Raw genomic sequence first — 16,943 nt, forward strand, 5'->3', positions numbered from 1 at the left:
TGTCAGGTTGCCCAAGCCTAGACAGGGGAAGTCGAGAGGCAGAGGTGGGGTTCGAACCACGGATCTTCGGGTCAGTAAATTCGCGCTCTAACCACTTGAGTTATCTCCCCCCACAGCCAACGAAAGCCTTCAGCGTAAACACTTGGACCGTCTTAACCGGCTGTTACTACGTGGACAGTTAATCGAAATGGATAACGTGACCATCGGCCACCGATGGAGAGCAACAATTTAAGACTATTGTTTCTTACTTACAACTTGCTTCCGATCATGTTTGACTATTCGCTTCCCATCAGTCCTTGCAAGTCAGCAAGAAGCATGCATTAAGAAGCGGTATGGAGAACTACCATAGCTCAACAGTACTAGTAAGCGCTAACTCCACCACTCTCCACATTAAGCCAACACCGTACTGGTAACGAGGATGAGGATGAAGCATGCCACAATTTGAAAGGAGTTATGCTAGCGGCACTCAGTGCCATGTCCGACTTTTACGATAAGATCAAATGACCGCTGGATATCGTCGAGATCGCTAGCACTGATTGATGCCAGGAAATCCATACCAGCGGTCAACGAGAACGACAGCGCACGCAGATCCCTCAAACGCCAAACAGTGAAAAGCCTCAGGAAAGACCGAAAGCTTTGGTGGACATTGAAAGCTCAGGAGATGGAGAAAGCCCTCGAAGAACAGTTTCTGACCTCCTGCAGCACATTCAGTGGAGATAGTGCATACAAGTGAATGGAATGTAAACCTTGATCGCCCATCGGAAGAAGTAAAGTAAGAAATATCCGTACTAAAACATGAAAAGACACCAGGACCGAACGGTTTGTATTCAGCCCACTTTAAAAAAGGCGGAGAGTCCCAGATGACCAATCCAACAAAACAAATTGGCGCGATATGGAGTGAAAAGAAAGTGCCTGTAGAATGGGGTGTGTCGACAGTTACCTCTATCTTCAAAAAAAGCATGCAGACGTTATGTGAAAACCACTGTGGCTTCAGCCTGGTGGGTATGGCATCGAACGTGCTCCCTGTTCTTATCCCTCGAAGGTTGACCAAACACACAGAGAGGCAGATCCGTGGAAACCAAGCTGGATCCCGTCTTGCAAGAGGATGAATCACTCACATTTTCACCCTCCGACGCATCCTGGAACAGCAACCAACAATGGTGGTCTTCTTTGATTGGAAAGGTGACTTTGTGTGAATCTGTGGGCTATCAGGCACTATGACAATGTTTACGGAAAAAAGGTGCCCCTCCCCCGCAAATTACTGACCCTCCTTGGGGCACCCTACACCAACCCTACAGACGCGTGAAGGTCTGCGGAAAGCCATCACCTGAGTTCCCTACATTAAGCGGTGTTGGGTAAAGCTGTCCTGCTTCAACTTTCCTCTTCAGTTACGTCACTGATACAGTTGATGAACACCCAGTCCTCTAATGCCTGTGGGGCCGAAATCATCTCAGGGCATTCACTCACAGCTATCGAATACGCCAACGACGAAGTCCTTGGATCTGACGCCGTGTTACTGTAAACAACACTAAATAACCTAAGTCATTCTGTCTCACAATTTGGCGTGCGCTTCACACCGACAGTATAAAGTGCCACTGCATGACTGGGTGGACTCAGAACCTAAACTCATGCTTACAGATGAGCGATTGAGGTAGTGGACAAATTTCTTCACCTGGGCAGCTGCATCAGTCCCGTTGGTCTCGCGAAAGATTATACTTACATCCGGATTGAGAAGGCCGGAGCAGCTTTTGTGAACCTGTGTCACATGTGGCGTAGGCGTCACATAAGCTCAACCGCCAATGATTGAGTTTACAATGCTGCGGTGCACTCCATATTACCATACCGAACAGAAACCTGGCTGCCGCGCACCGAGGACGTCAAAAGACTTTCAGTGTTTGACCATCGATGTCTTTAAAGCATTGCCCGATTCCAGTGGGAACACCTGATCAGCAATGCTGAAGTACGTCGAATGGTATTCGGAAGAAATAACTCACCCTCCATCGATGAACTGATCACACTGTATCCGTTGCGCTGGCTTGAACACGTGCTGCGTATGACAGTCGACCGACTTTCTCGAAGGGCTCTTTTCGCACAACCATGTGAAGGGTGGAAGAGAGCCAGAGTCGGTCAAATAATGACTTGGCAGCGAACTCAGGTGAACTGGTCATTACCGTCTTTCTGGATGGGGACCCCGAGACGGGCCACATCAATAGTTTGAGACATTGTCAGACATGACCCGGTCACGGCCTTAATGGCGCTCGTGAATCCAAACTATTACCTTCAACCCATAGCTCACAACCCCCCACTTAATAGTCAACTGATAGTTCTGCATTTACGCACCAATTTATCAGCTCCCACCTTCAACGCGCAGCTACCTGCCCCAACTCCCCAAATCATTGGCGAACGAAATTGTGGCAGCTACAACCACTGTACAGGTACGCGGTTGTTACAGCTGGTAATGATGAAACTCTCTTCAACGAGATCGTCTCGTAGACAATATCAAATAAATTGTGCAGAGGCGACAACCAGCAGATACCCAATCAAGTAGAGACGTTTTCGATCGAAATAATATTCATCCTGGGATATCTAGATTCACCGACTTCAACATCACCAGATGAGCGCAGTTGGAAGAAGCAAGAGAGCGAGGGGGCAGTCAGTTTAATTACAGTAGATGCGGCTTGAGTTCTTGATTCTGATGGCATACATCAAAGCACAAGTAATCCGGCATAATCGCAAGACCAGCTGGTTGTCTTGCTTACTTCGGAGTTAAAAAGCAGATAAGCGTACGCTGTTTGTAAAACCGTTCAGGCGCAGCACCCTTTCGGCGTCTGGCTGCCAGGCCACCCGAAGGAAGCACGAGAGCTGGGATACTGCCAGGCTGCCCAAGCCTAGACAGAGGAAGTCGAGAAATAGACGTCGGGTTCGAATCGCGGACCTTCTGTTCAGTAAATTCGCACTCTAACTCCCGAACCATCTCGACTCAGGTGTTTGGGAAGAGATATCGAGTTGTTTGGGACTATTATAGAAGGTTGAGACGCGGAATTTCTAGCTAAGTGTTGCAGAGCGAATAAAGCTTCGAGTCCTAGTGAAGAGATCTGCAGAAACAGCATTCACAATACGGCGGGGTAGATGAGAAGAAATACGTAAAAGTGGTAGGCGTCAGCAGTAGCATATTTTCACTTGCCTGCTTTGCAGTATGTGGCAATTATGGCAACCGGGCTAATTGCTAATGCGACGACCAAAGTGGTGTCAGGTTGTGATGTTCATGTTTTACGTGGGCTGGGATAGTTCACGCCACCGTCAGGGCGCGTATACCCGGACAGGAGGGTAACTAGGGTCCTCAGCCAGTTTTTGGTTCGGAAGACTGATCGCGAGGCACCGGGCGGGTGCCAGTATATGGCTATGGTAGTACATGTTTTTACGGACTAGGTCACCGTACATGTTCCAACTTCCAACCTAGTGGACTGAGGGGGACTGTATTTGTCATACCACCCAACGACCAACCCGGTATGGGAAACTACCAATATAAATGCCCAATTTAGTATGGTTGGGCATATTGACGCTAAAACCACCGTACCACGATAAAATCAAGTCGCTGTGGCACTATTCATCATGCAACAGAGCTAAGTTGCATGTTCTAGTCCTAGTTGCTAGTTCTAATCCAATTAAGCTAAACGTCATACCAAAAGTCTTTAGAAGTAATGGGGTTCAGAAGCATAGTTTAAAGAGATTCCAACCAATGAAACCCACCAATAAGTTTGACTTAACAAACCAGGTTGCATATTTCATGCAACTGAATAAAGGTATACTTACCACCCTTAGAACCTCATGAGAACCGAACCTAAGGTGTAGTGATTGTCCGGCGATTGTTTAGCCGAGGTTAAACACATGTATTAAACGGTGCAACAAAGAAGAGTTTTTGAAATCGGCTGGACTCACCTTGGACACATAAGATAATAGCGTTTGGATTGCCCATGTAATGCCGGGCCATTTTTTGGATGGTCTCACGTGTATCGGCTTGCATACCAGTCGTTACGGTGGAAATAATTCCCGGCAAGTCTACCAGAACGATGCGTTGTAGACCAGGGCCCTTAACATTCAAAGAAATCACCTCAGAACTGATTGTCTTCCCCCCACTGACCAGGGCTTTCATACGCATCTGAAAAAGACAGGAACGTCACACAACTATAAAGGAACATAGTCCATGCACTCTAAAATAATAAAAAAACAAACAGAGCCACTCAAAGAAAATTACTGAGGCACTGCACCAAGCTTAGTAATTGGTGTACATATACCAAGTTTTGTTTTTGAAGATAACTTTTTGATGTAGCCTTCAATGTATGAATTATACAATAGTGCGATGAAGTACTGCCCTGCAAGTGCTTTACGGAGAAAAACGAGGCGTCAGTATGACATAGTGCGCACCACTAGTCGATGTGAAGGCAAGTGAAATAAATACAAACCTCAATATCTCTCCGGAGGGCAGCTAATTCGGATTCCTTGGTCAAATCATACTCACGTGGGCTGTCCTTGAACGACGCCACGTGATATGGTCCTTCAGAGAGAGTCACCTTCACAGGCGATCGCGTCATCATTTCACCAGATCCGCGTGGGAAAATCCGTGCCTGCGCAATCATCTCCAGAACAGAGGTTTTCCCAGCACTTTGGTCCCCAACGACCACAACACGAGGAAGTTGATCCTAGCGATTGATAAGACAATTAATCGCACGTTACACAGCAAAACAGACGGTAAAAACAGCAAAAACTACGTGAGACAATACAAGACACAAGCCCGGTGAGAATAAATCGACAGCTGACTATCAGATTTCATTCTTCTGAAGCTACTCGGGTGAGTTTGGTCGTACTTGACGTCCTTTTGTGTGAACTTTCAGTGGGATCGGAGAATTCACGAACTATGGACTAGGAGACGGCCTTTTAGATAGCGATGGATGTCATTTGATGAACTCCTTACATCGGAGTAACCTGTCCGTCATATACACTAGACCAGAAAGACCATTTCACTATATCGCAGGAACTTCACTACTGTAATCTTACAAGCGGTGCTAATCATAAACGAATAGAAGTCTCATATCAAGTTAAGCTCTAGACGGAAACCGTCCAGTAATGCATTTCCCCCAAAAAATTAGAGCATAGAACTAGATACATATACTAATTGACAGTACTTTTTTCCAATCTTCAAACCAACCACTGAGTCACACCGTACAAGACCATTTCCAGAGTGGAAGTCGATCTATTTCAACCCTCCCGACCAATATTCTTTGAACACGATTAAACCATGGTAGGTCACTACGCAACCTCTACTTCCATCCGAGACCGTTCCCTAGGAAAGGATTTACTTTTACATAAAGAATACCGCCGAAAAGTGCCAATTTCGGCGTTCCAAGAGTATGACCGTTAAATGGATTTACAAGGAATGGTGTTCGCTATTAGGAGGAAACGGCCTAAATTCAGGATGCACAGTTTTTATTCACTAGCTGCTACACAACATAGCAAATCATCGCCTAATGGATTAACAGGCGAGGTCTGTCGACACTAGTAGTGGGCCCTTTGTGCGGCTTTCGAAGGACATTGATGTGAATTGACAAAGTTGAAAGGTACTCGGTGGACCTTAGATTACGAAGCCCGAGCATGTAAGAGACATAATTGGGGTGTTTTTATTAGATTCAACTACTCGAATTTCTTTCACATTCACAGTACTGAGTGAACTAATGCTGTACCGCATTTGACTTTTTGGCATTTTCAATGAGAAACGCTAATCCTAAGTATTGCAGTAGGGTCACATGGTTGAATTTTTAGTCAAAGTCCACCTAGTAAAAGAGATGAAATCCAAACTATAAGTCTACTTCGTTTAGGGTTCACCGTACCTCGTAATTTCACGTTACTATGCAACAGGGAAAGACAAAAAGCTCAAAAAAGCTAAACGTATTTGTCCGTTAGATGTTAGGGAGGCCACATGGACCGTTCGTTTGTCACGGAAGGGGTGCGAGATAAAATGCAAGTGGCAGGAAGCTGAGTGTGCAAGTGAGACGGTATCGTGCCGAGGCCACAGATGACAAATTTGAGTAAAACAGAAAGACGCTACTCATACGGTTGCTGAAAACTCTTCGATCGGTCACGATCGGTTTCTCTGCTGAGAGTCATCAGGTAGGAAGAACATCATAAACGGTAGATTCAGCTACATTCAGTTGAGTTTCCGGTCAAAACCAAATTAGTGTGTAAACGACAGTATTAGGTAAAATGCTCCCAAATTCAGTTCAAATAGAATAAAAGGTTAACGGGAACTCGCGAGACGTGTCCCAAGAAGGACAAAGTCGTGGGCTCTTGCAGAGTTTTAGTAATTTTATTGGCAGTTCGTTATGTCTAGACCGTCCGCTGCAACAACTCGAGTATCAAACCAACTGGGAAATGAGGTCTTGCGCAGCACATTCAGTTAAAGGACTTTAAACGAGAGATTCAGGTAGATTTATTTGAGGTCCCCGTCAAAGCACAAATGAAAAATGAGAACCGCAAAAATTCGCCAGATAGCAAACTACACTGACATCATTGTTTCCGCACATATTCTGAACAATGGGTGTGAACTAACGAGTAAGAGTCGTTTCAGTGACAGTGGAGTTTTTTCGGGAGCTCGGGAGGGGAAGCTATTCATTGAAGACAACAGCCTTGGGGCAGGAACACCATGAAGCACGTGGCTGGACCTTGTCCGACAACGCCTCTAATCATTTATGTGTCCCGTCTCTGGGACTCGATCCGGGGAGGCGATAATGACTAGCGCAGCTGAGTTTTCTGGCAATGGCCTTCACACTTCATTACCAGGTCAGTGTTCGACCTCCCATGGCTCGTCTCCTTTCTTCGCGTGGTTATGGGAAAATGGCTCTTGGAGGAAGTCGATCTAACGGCGTATAGGAGCACGTGACCAAGCGAGCGCAACCTGTGGAATGTGGCCAGCTCTTTTCTCATGAGCGAGTTGTTTTTTTTTCGAAGTCCACTCGACGTACTTCAGCATTGCCGATCCGATGTTCTTACTAATCTCGGACAATGCTCTGAACACATCAATGGTCACACACTGAAAGTCCCCAGTGTGTATCAACTAGGTTTCTGACACCTATGACAATATGAAGCACCGCAAGATTGTAAACTCGATCCCTGATAAATAAGCCGATGTCACGTCTGAGCCATAGGTGATACAGGTTCACAAAAGCTGCTCAGACCTTCTACACCTGGATGGAGATATCATCGTTAGCTAGACCACCGGAACTGATACAGCCATCCAGGTATACCCTCACTCGCCTGATATGCAAGCAGGAGGTTAGGGTTCCGCCTCACCCAGTTTTGTGTAAGCACTTTACACTTTGCAGGTGCAAAGCGCACGCCAAATTGTAACAAATAATTACTTAGACTATTTAATATTGTTTGCATTAACACAGCGTCAGACTCAAGAACTACATCGTTGGCGTATTCCACAGCTGTCAGTGAATGCCCTGGGATCATTTCGGCCCCACACCGACACCGTCCAGCTGTAGCATACTTTCGGTGCCTAGCTGCCATGCCATCCGAGGGGAGCACGAGGGCCGGGATACTGTCAGGTTGCCCAAGCCTAGACAGGGGAAGTTGAGAGGCAGAGGTCAGGTTCGAACCACGGACCTTCCGGTCAGTAAATCCGCGCTCTAACCACTTGGGCCATCTCGCCCCCACACGCATTAGAGGTTTGGACTGGGTGTTTCATAATTGTACGACTGACGAAGTTGAAGAGAAAGGCTGAAAAAACACTTTTGTCTGACACTGCTTAATGTAGGGAACTCCGGTGAGCTTTCCGCAGACGGGTCTGCGAAGGAGCGCGACTCCGATACTGCCAGGTCGCCCAAGCCTAGACGGGAGCAGTCGACATGTGGGAATTGGGTTCTAACCATTGAACGTCGGATCAGCAAGTTCGCACTTAAACACCAAACTGTCTGGAGCTCAGTGCATAACCCAGCACTCCCTCCACTGGATTGGCGCGTCTCTAATATCCCCCGCCGCTTCCACTTGACGCCCCCAAATTGAGTGAGCGAAGCTGTGGCACCTATAACCAGAATACAACAAGTGAACGGTGCATTCAGCTGAAGATGACCATGATATGATTCACTAAACCACACTGTCTGCCCGGTAGGATTGATTTCGTTGCGTTCATTAGGAACAGGGTCACAGTAAGGCTCCACTTGAATTGGACTGCGAATTTTCGCTAGGACGGTCAGTAAGTTGGCATATTAATCACCAAACCTACGGAGTGTTATTAATTGGGGTGCGCAATCTTACTGGATGTAATAAGCATTGAACAGTGCTTCAACATGACTGGAGCCACCACACGGCAATGGACTTCTCATGAGTGAAACACTGTTAAGCCGCGAAAGCACACTATGCGGATGATTACAACTATTTGGACGAAACCAAGATTAAAAACATGCAGTGTAAGATCGAGGCAACTTTACATACCAAATAGATGAGAGACTCACCTGAGCATTATAGCCAGAATCCAAGTCCGAAAGTTCGTCCAAAACTTCAGAGTACATATCAATCAAAGACCTCTAAAAATAGGCGGAAAGATGTGAACACGCACCTTTATTCGGCCTCGTTGTGATGGTCGGTGAGCCCGCAAAAGCAATTCACTTCTCAATTCTCGATTCTCCTGTAACAACTGTTCTACACGCATTAGAGGTTTGGACTGGGTGTTTCATAATTGTACGACTGACGAAGTTGAAGAGAAAGGCTGAAAAAACACTTTTGTCTGACACTGCTTAATGTAGGGAACTCCGGTGAGCTTTCCGCAGACGGGTCTGCGAAGGAGCGCGACTCCGATACTGCCAGGTCGCCCAAGCCTAGACGGGAGCAGTCGACATGTGGGAATTGGGTTCTAACCATTGAACGTCGGATCAGCAAGTTCGCACTTAAACACCAAACTGTCTGGAGCTCAGTGCATAACCCAGCACTCCCTCCACTGGATTGGCGCGTCTCTAATATCACCCGCCGCTTCCACTTGACGCCCCCAAATTGAGTGAGCGAAGCTGTGGCACCTATAACCAGAATACAACAAGTGAACGGTGCATTCAGCTGAAGATGACCATGATATGATTCACTAAACCACACTGTCTGCCCGGTAGGATTGATTTCGTTGCGTTCATTAGGAACAGGGTCACAGTAAGGCTCCACTTGAATTGGACTGCGAATTTTCGCTAGGACGGTCAGTAAGTTGGCATATTAATCACCAAACCTACGGAGTGTTATTAATTGGGGTGCGCAATCTTACTGGATGTAATAAGCATTGAACAGTGCTTCAACATGACTGGAGCCACCACACGGCAATGGACTTCTCATGAGTGAAGCACTGTTAAGCCGCGAAAGCACACTATGCGGATGATTACAACTATTTGGACGAAACCAAGATTAAAAACATGCAGTGTAAGATCAAGGCAACTTTACATACCAAATAGATGAGAGACTCACCTGAGCATTATAGCCAGAATCCAAGTCCGAAAGTTCGTCCAAAACTTCAGAGTACATATCAATCAAAGACCTCTAAAAATAGGCGGAAAGATGTGAACACGCACCTTTATTCGGCCTCGTTGTGATGGTCGGTGAGCCCGCAAAAGCAATTCACTTCTCAATTCTCGATTCTCCTGTAACAACTGTTCTACACGTTTATTAAACTCCAGCTGAATTGAGTTAGCGAAAACGAAAGGGGGTCAAACCTCTCGCTTGAAGAGCGCCTCTTGTAATTCCTCCACAGTGACAAGCTTAATGCCATCCTGGGAAAAACATGATAAGGAAAAAAAGCAGGAACCTTTTTACGTTTGCCGCCCTTCTGTTCTCCATCTACATCTGGAAGCTCAGATGCAGACACGAGACTAGAGTGGTCGTCAGTAACCGGCTTTTCAGACTGAACTAGGGCGGAAAACTTTGTCTTCCACCGTTCAAAGTAATTCTGAGAAGCTTTAGTGCGCGATAAGATTGCGTACCTTACGCAGTTCACTCAAGCGTTCCGTGGAATGCTTTACGTTTGAAACTGCGCTTTCAAAATCTTCCCGCGAAGGGAAATGGTCAGAAATGAAAGATAAATCGGGTAGCGACGTTTTGATTTCATCATATTTCTGGGGAATTTTTTCACAAACTGATAACTCCTACTTGCGTAACCGTGTAGGTTCCACCTACGCCTGCACCGAGGACAATATACCTTAGCCGCAGGAAGCGTGAGGCTAGCCGGGACACGATGCCAACAATATTCCTCCTTTGGAAAGCTAGACAAATCGCAGGTTTCCTCGGCAATCGATTCCGGCCGCGAATACCAGAAAAGCCTAGCATACGAACAACGATGTCCGTGCAAGCAGACAAGCGTACCCACTACCCAAGGTCATTCTTTCCGCCGCTCACCGAACCACAAGTCACTGATTGGTACACAGGATCGAGAGTTCCGCCCAAGTTTCCAGGGTCGGGTTTTGTTCTTGTTGTTCAGCGGCTGACGTTCAACTGGAGCAAACCAGCGAAGAAAGGTTGTACAACCATTCGTTAAGTTCTCAGCGCAAGGCAGTAAGTTTCCAACGCGAGGACTCTATTAAAAAGCGTAAAAATGCTTTGAACTGATTACTAAATGCAGCGTGAACGACCGTCGGAGGAAGGTCATTCCACATTCCAACTATTTGAAATGAGAAAATTTTTCCAAATAAAATTGCATGGTTTCAGCTTGAAAATCTTACCGTATCGCCACAATGTGTTGGTGGGGCTAACGGTGAAAAAACTGCTGACCAAACCTTCATACAGAGCATAAGTGACGCGAGATGAGCTTCGCTGTTCACGGATTCAAGGCCAGTAACAATTTTCGTAGAAGCCCGTTGGAAACGCTCAGTGGAGGCTGCATCTTTTTTGTGTCCCCAGAGAAAAATTGGTTTCTATATTCAAGAAATGGTCTGACATATGCCCCATGAAAGCGATACTTGAGAAGGTGCGCAGAATCACCTCTAGAACGGCGATTACCCTTAAGCCGATTACTAATGTGGCAGTGAAAAGGATATGTGAGGAGCCAGATAATCAAGTTCGTTTTATTATTTAACCAAGGCAGCATGGCCGCACAATACACCTAGCTGCGAAAAATTTGCAAATGAAAAAAGTTTTACACCAAAATGTCACATTTTGTTGCGTTCGTAGTGTCTGTAATCCGTTGTCACATTTACCACTCTTCCTGAACTTGAACTAGACTTTGTAACTGTCGTTCACATTGTATCATGAAATTTGTTTTAATGTTACGAACACACAATTTTCCGGTGCGACCCGCTGACTTCTTGCTGAACGGGTTTATTTACGCTCCGTTGAACTGTTTGTTGACTGCTGAACCAGTGGGACTAAATCTCTGTGTTTGTGTCAACTGTTGAACGTCACAATAAATCCCTGTGACATTTTTTAGCCGTGAATAATTTTCCTACCGTGGAATATATCACGCACGCGGAACCATCTGTGGGAAATTCCGACAAGTGAATATTTCCTTTCACAGCCAGTTACTGCATTTGGATCGGTGTGGTGGACTATTGGATCTACACATTCGTGAGTCCCCAGTTGACTACTCATTCCTTTCCTATTGTGATTTTGTGATTTTGTATAGGTTACTTTGCTTCTTAATTTATCCGAACACGCTGATAAGGTCTTAGTCCGCTACGCGTTCATTTTTAAAACAAATATAATTTTGATCTGCCTTTGATAATTTTGCAGATCACTCAATTTAATTGTTTTCACCTGGCAGGAAATTCTGGTGAGATATTTTCCTTGCATCACAGGGGCCGCGGGTTTCTCATAAGGACTCACACGTTTGGATTGTATTCGTGACTGAATTTCCTGTCTGCTTTTGTCCGCCAGAGACACGTCGGAGCTTTGAGAATTTCAACTCCATTGTGTGAATGCTGGGCGACTTCCGAACGAAAATAGGCTCGACTTTCGACTTTCCGGCGCTGTTTCTGATCTGCGCCAAAGATCTTCCAGACGATTTACCCTTCGGAAGGACTTGAAATCCCATAGTTCAAAATTCACTACCCTCAAAATAAACGTAAACGCTGGAAAGCAGTGATCGTTCCTTTTAATGACCAAAAGTGCGTCCATGTAATTCGGGGAATGTAATTCTGCGAACTCTGTCGTGGTGCGTGATGCGATGAATTAGAAGACATTACAAGGATAGATATGGCTCCCAGTTCTACCTGATAGAAACTCCCCAATCCAGCATAGAATTCCCTCCTGAATACCATAAGGGGCAAGTTTATTGAACAGCGGACTTGTAGGCCTCGATCAAACAATTTTAAGTCGAAAAATATGACATCCTTAATAAGTCTTTCGTTCTTAGCGCGGGTTGAGCTGTCCATAAAAACGAGCACGATGGTTGCGCAAGAACAGCTTGGGGGGAACATGTGCTGCCCTCGTGATAGTGAGTTAATTCAAGCTGGCCTGGTTCAGAGTGCTTTCCATAGCCTTGCACGGTATGCTAGTTATGCTTATACGCCTGAAGTTTCCGGGCTCGATTTGTGGCAGCCCACTTTACGTTAACTGAGTGTAAATTTGCCGAAAATTGGATTATCGAACTTGCAAATTTCACGCAGCCTAATGTAATGCGGTTGCAAGTGATATTTTTCTTATATCACTTTGTTTAAATGAGAGAGTGTGAACTTCTATGCCTGATCACTATTCTCATCAAGTCAACCTAGCAAGCGGATAATGTAGAGATTCAGATATCCGTGTGTGAATAACCGACAAAAACGTATCTTCCCCACTGGGAATAATGACACCATCTTACTTGAATGCGCCATTAATTGTAAAGAAATAGTCTGAAAATAAGGCCGGTCAATACATATAACCCGATGAAGGCCGGGTTACACCAGTCAATTATTTATTTAGCGTGGTCCCTCAATTCGCTGCACTCCTGAGGACTTCCGGACTTTTCTTCCGCATTAGAATTCGCTGACAGCTGATTTTCCAATTCTCGGTCCTTGAAAGTGATTGTCAGTTATACTGCACACCTACAACTTCACTCCTATTTTGCTTCCTGATACCCTTACCCTTTAGCTCAAATAGAACCTCTGAGCTACCTTCCTCACGAAAGGTTGCGACCAATTCGCACTCAACCAATGTACAACCCTCATAAACTGACGATATCCCTTTTGACAGCAAAATGGTATCATCCAGTAAAGCGTAAAACTAGAACCCCCGAGAAGACGAAAAAGCGGATGGCTTTCTATGCAATATTTTTATTGTAGGATATTAATGTACCTAACATGTAAGCCTAGACAGTAGACGTTTGTCCACAACGTGCGGTTTATTTTGACCGTAAAAGTACTAATGGAATGAGCAAACAGGCTCTCACGTGAGACGGTCACACGTGCATAAGGTTGGCCACAAAATGGCTTGATGACCTCAGAGTCAAATGGGTGACGTGAAGGAGACAGGCAAACGCCAGTTGATGCACACCCAACAAAAACAAAAATAGAGCGGGTTTTATAAATAGAAACCGAAGAAACTTGGAGAATTTTAATTGTCAAAGTAATGGACAACACATTCTCCCTGAGAACCAAGTCGTTGCCTCTGTGCGTTAGTAAACAGATTTCTTCCTCATCGTGTTAGAGTTTTCTTTAAAATGAAAGGGAATGCCTACTCAGTTTGTTAGCATCTGACACGTAACGAACTGCTAACTGGTTAACCCGTATACCTTTCCCAATACGCCGAATACGTTCGGCCTTCATCTACGTAGTCCTTCATGTCGGCGCGCTGCCACCGAACTACGATTTCACAATCATGAATTTTCCGCTCACATAAGTGGCTAAGACTGAATGGGACCCCCACAGTATGGTCAAAGCACTCAGGTTTTCTCCTAGTTAATGGCCTAAAAATTCCCCAAACTACACCGGAGTATCACTTGACACCATCGCCCCAGTTCCCCCCAAAAGCGGTTGTTGTACTCTTACCCACATCACCTATCTGCCTAATATGTCCGAAGAAATGCCTCCAGGTTCAGAAAGACCTGGAAAACCTCGCATTAAACTGCGAAGGCAGCTTACCAAGAGGCCACTACCTACTAATCACCGGAAGCCACCAGGTCATCAATCGGGGCAAACTAACGCACCCGGCATGACTCATTCACAGATTCCAAATACACTCCACTCGTGGAAAACCACGTAAGTCCGTTTACCATCGATGCACTTGAGCGTAGTACACGGAGGACTTCCGCATCACGCTACGGTGCTTATAGGTTCAGAAGACCTGGAAAACCTCGCATTAAACTGCGAAGGCAGCTTACCAAGAGGCCACTACCTACTAATCACCGGAAGCCACCAGGTCATCAATCGGGGCAAACTAACGCACCCGGCATGACTCATTCACAGATTCCAAATACACTCCACTCGTGGAAAACCACGTAAGTCCGTTTACCATCGATGCACTTGAGCGTAGTACACGGAGGACTTCCGCATCACGCTACGGTGCTTATCAAGTTATCCGGCCTCTTATGCAGTGTCTCCCAACTCTGTTATGCTCTCAACCATCTCGGATAAAGCCGAGGATGTTGTAGTATCCAACCCCACTTTATATCCTGACTATGGGCTAGAACTTGTGGCACATATAGGAACCTGTAAACCCTAAATCTTATAAATTGTCGACCACGCCGGTCCTCTAAATAACTCAAAATCCCATATGGTCAACAAAGCGACCAACCATACAAGCTTGCACACTACTGGCGCATCTGTGAATGAAACTTCCGGACGTCCCATCACAAACCATTGGCTATGATGCGATATTATAAATCCGCTCCCATACACAATGTCGTACCTAAACCTGTTGCACTATCAACCTTCAGTACTCGCGTGAACGTTCCCTCATACTCTCACTTCTCTGTAATTGCCTCTAGAGCTAGGCCCTGTTCCGTTGCCTCTAGTTTAATGGACTTTCAAGAACATGAGCCTTTCACCGCTCCTGCAAATAGACTTCTTGCTTACCACCCGTGACAAGTTCAAATGTCCGAATCCATGTCCCCTACTGAAGATACTTCTTACCCCGCAATGAGCCTCATGCTCGGCCTTCTTCCGTGGGTTCGGGCCTACATTACCCACTGTTCAACCCTCTACCCTCAGCCGACCCTGAACACTCTCCCAGGCAACCCTGCTTCGTGAACCCACAACTCCCACACCCAATTCCCCGAAGTATTGAACTCCACTACAAGCGCGATCAGTAAATTCATAATTAGTACGGTTCGCTCGCCAATCTGACTATCAAGAGTGCTTTTCAGTGCCCGCTCCTCACGGCCAAAAATCCGTAATCTCTGAGAGATATCGTGAATGCATGACCACCTCTGATTTTCGACTAAAACAACATTAAACATGCATTTTTAATCCCTGGCCATAAGATCCAACGCTGTGATAAAAACTCATTGGGGGAGGGGCCTGGTAATCGTGCAACCTTCGTTGAAGATCCTGCTTAGAAAGGGATTTCAAAAACCATCCGGATCTCTACAGAACATACAATTTTAGTAAACCAGTGGGTTGTATCTATCGACCACCAGCCTCCTACTTTGCTTCTATTTCTGATTTTTCCCATGTTATCTCCCCCGTGTATGCCCCTCTCTCATCCGTCTAAATTTGTGCCGGGTGAATTCAACGTGCCAGGTAACTCCCGGTCGTCCGCTACGAACCTCATCCAGTATGCCTCGCTGCCTGCCCAACTAAGTGTAGTCGGCTGTTCCCAGAGTTTACTTAAATTCACTCATGGTATACATTCCTCAGACCCAATACTCACAAATAAAAGTCGTCAGGTTACGGCTGTAATCGGTCTATGCTTCTCAAGAACTGATCACTGCGTTGCTTCCAGCAATACAGTCAGTTTCGGCGCAGCCGCTCCTCCGAGTCCTTCACCATCCACGTCTTATCTCTAGATATTTCACGGGCTTTTACATTATTATCGGCTTCGCGGAGCTGGGGGACTTTTTTCTCTAAACAGGCACAACACATGTGTGGCCTCGCTACCCAGACCCACTGACCTCACTTTATCTTGTTTGCCCGTGAACCTCGTTGTGACAAGTCACTGGAAACTAAAGTAAACCAGGCTGTTTAAGAAATCGGAAATCATAGTATTCATCATTGATACCTCTAATCACTGAGCTCTTAACCGACCGATAATTCTTATGGTTGTTTCTTGAATAACCCCAGTTCATCGAGATCGGCTGTGCTTCTGGTCAAAGGCCCGCTACCCAAGTTGCATTAGCTGCAAATTCTATAGATTACTGACAGTACGGATTTCTGTCTAAGAGATCAGTCAACGGCTTCCGGATTCACTTCTCTAAGACAAGGACAGCAGTTTACGGCGCCGGGCAACTCAATGTATTAATCAATTAGCATATCCATGTCCTTCATGCGCCCCTACTGAAAAAAAACTTAGTTTTCTTGGTATCGCTGGATACTTATTTCACTGGTTCACCTTCTATGTGTCTACCAGGGCACAATTAACAAACTGGCGACAAACAGTCGTCTCCGTCATCATTCGTTAGTGAAGTCCTTCGAGAGAACTTGTTGCGCTTCATCCTCTCCTTACTATATTACAACGACATCCTTGACCCCGTGTCTCATTGCAAACATTTTGCAGATAATATGAAAATCGCTTGCACGTTTCCTCCCCGTGATAAAACACTTGGTTTACTCCAAATCAAACAAGACTCAATAATAATTCTCAACTCTTAAACTCGTTGGTCAAGAGCCTCTGGCCTAATCTTTTATTCTGCCAGGTCCCAGATAACTTCCTTCCGCTGGTCCGTCAAGCCTGATGTTTTATAATCAACGACAAACCTGTCACTCACTTTACGGGGATAAAATACTTTGACCCAAGATAATTTGTACCTCTGACTTTTCCCATCAAGTCCAGTTCAAGGTGGCCAGAGC

The 16,943-nt window shown here is 45.7% G+C and overlaps 1 protein-coding gene across 1 annotated transcript in view; it reads right to left on the reverse strand.

The window, feature by feature from the left end:
- The window catches only part of T265_08855 (hypothetical protein), a gene marked incomplete at both ends in the record, with an annotated part of 28,719 nt that extends 17,905 nt beyond the window's left edge, over positions 1-10,814 (reverse strand). Inside the window, 8 exon segments of the mRNA XM_009174772.1 lie at positions 3,940-4,159; positions 4,464-4,700; positions 8,511-8,582; positions 9,499-9,570; positions 9,603-9,707; positions 9,744-9,800; positions 9,812-9,976; positions 10,746-10,814. Coding sequence (XP_009173036.1) covers positions 3,940-4,159; positions 4,464-4,700; positions 8,511-8,582; positions 9,499-9,570; positions 9,603-9,707; positions 9,744-9,800; positions 9,812-9,976; positions 10,746-10,814 — 997 coding nt within the window.
- Positions 10,815-16,943: the final 6,129 nt, after the last annotated feature.

The sequence above is a fragment of the Opisthorchis viverrini genome (assembly GCF_000715545.1).
Source record: "Opisthorchis viverrini unplaced genomic scaffold opera_v5_242, whole genome shotgun sequence".
NCBI lineage: Eukaryota > Metazoa > Platyhelminthes > Trematoda > Opisthorchiida > Opisthorchiidae > Opisthorchis > Opisthorchis viverrini.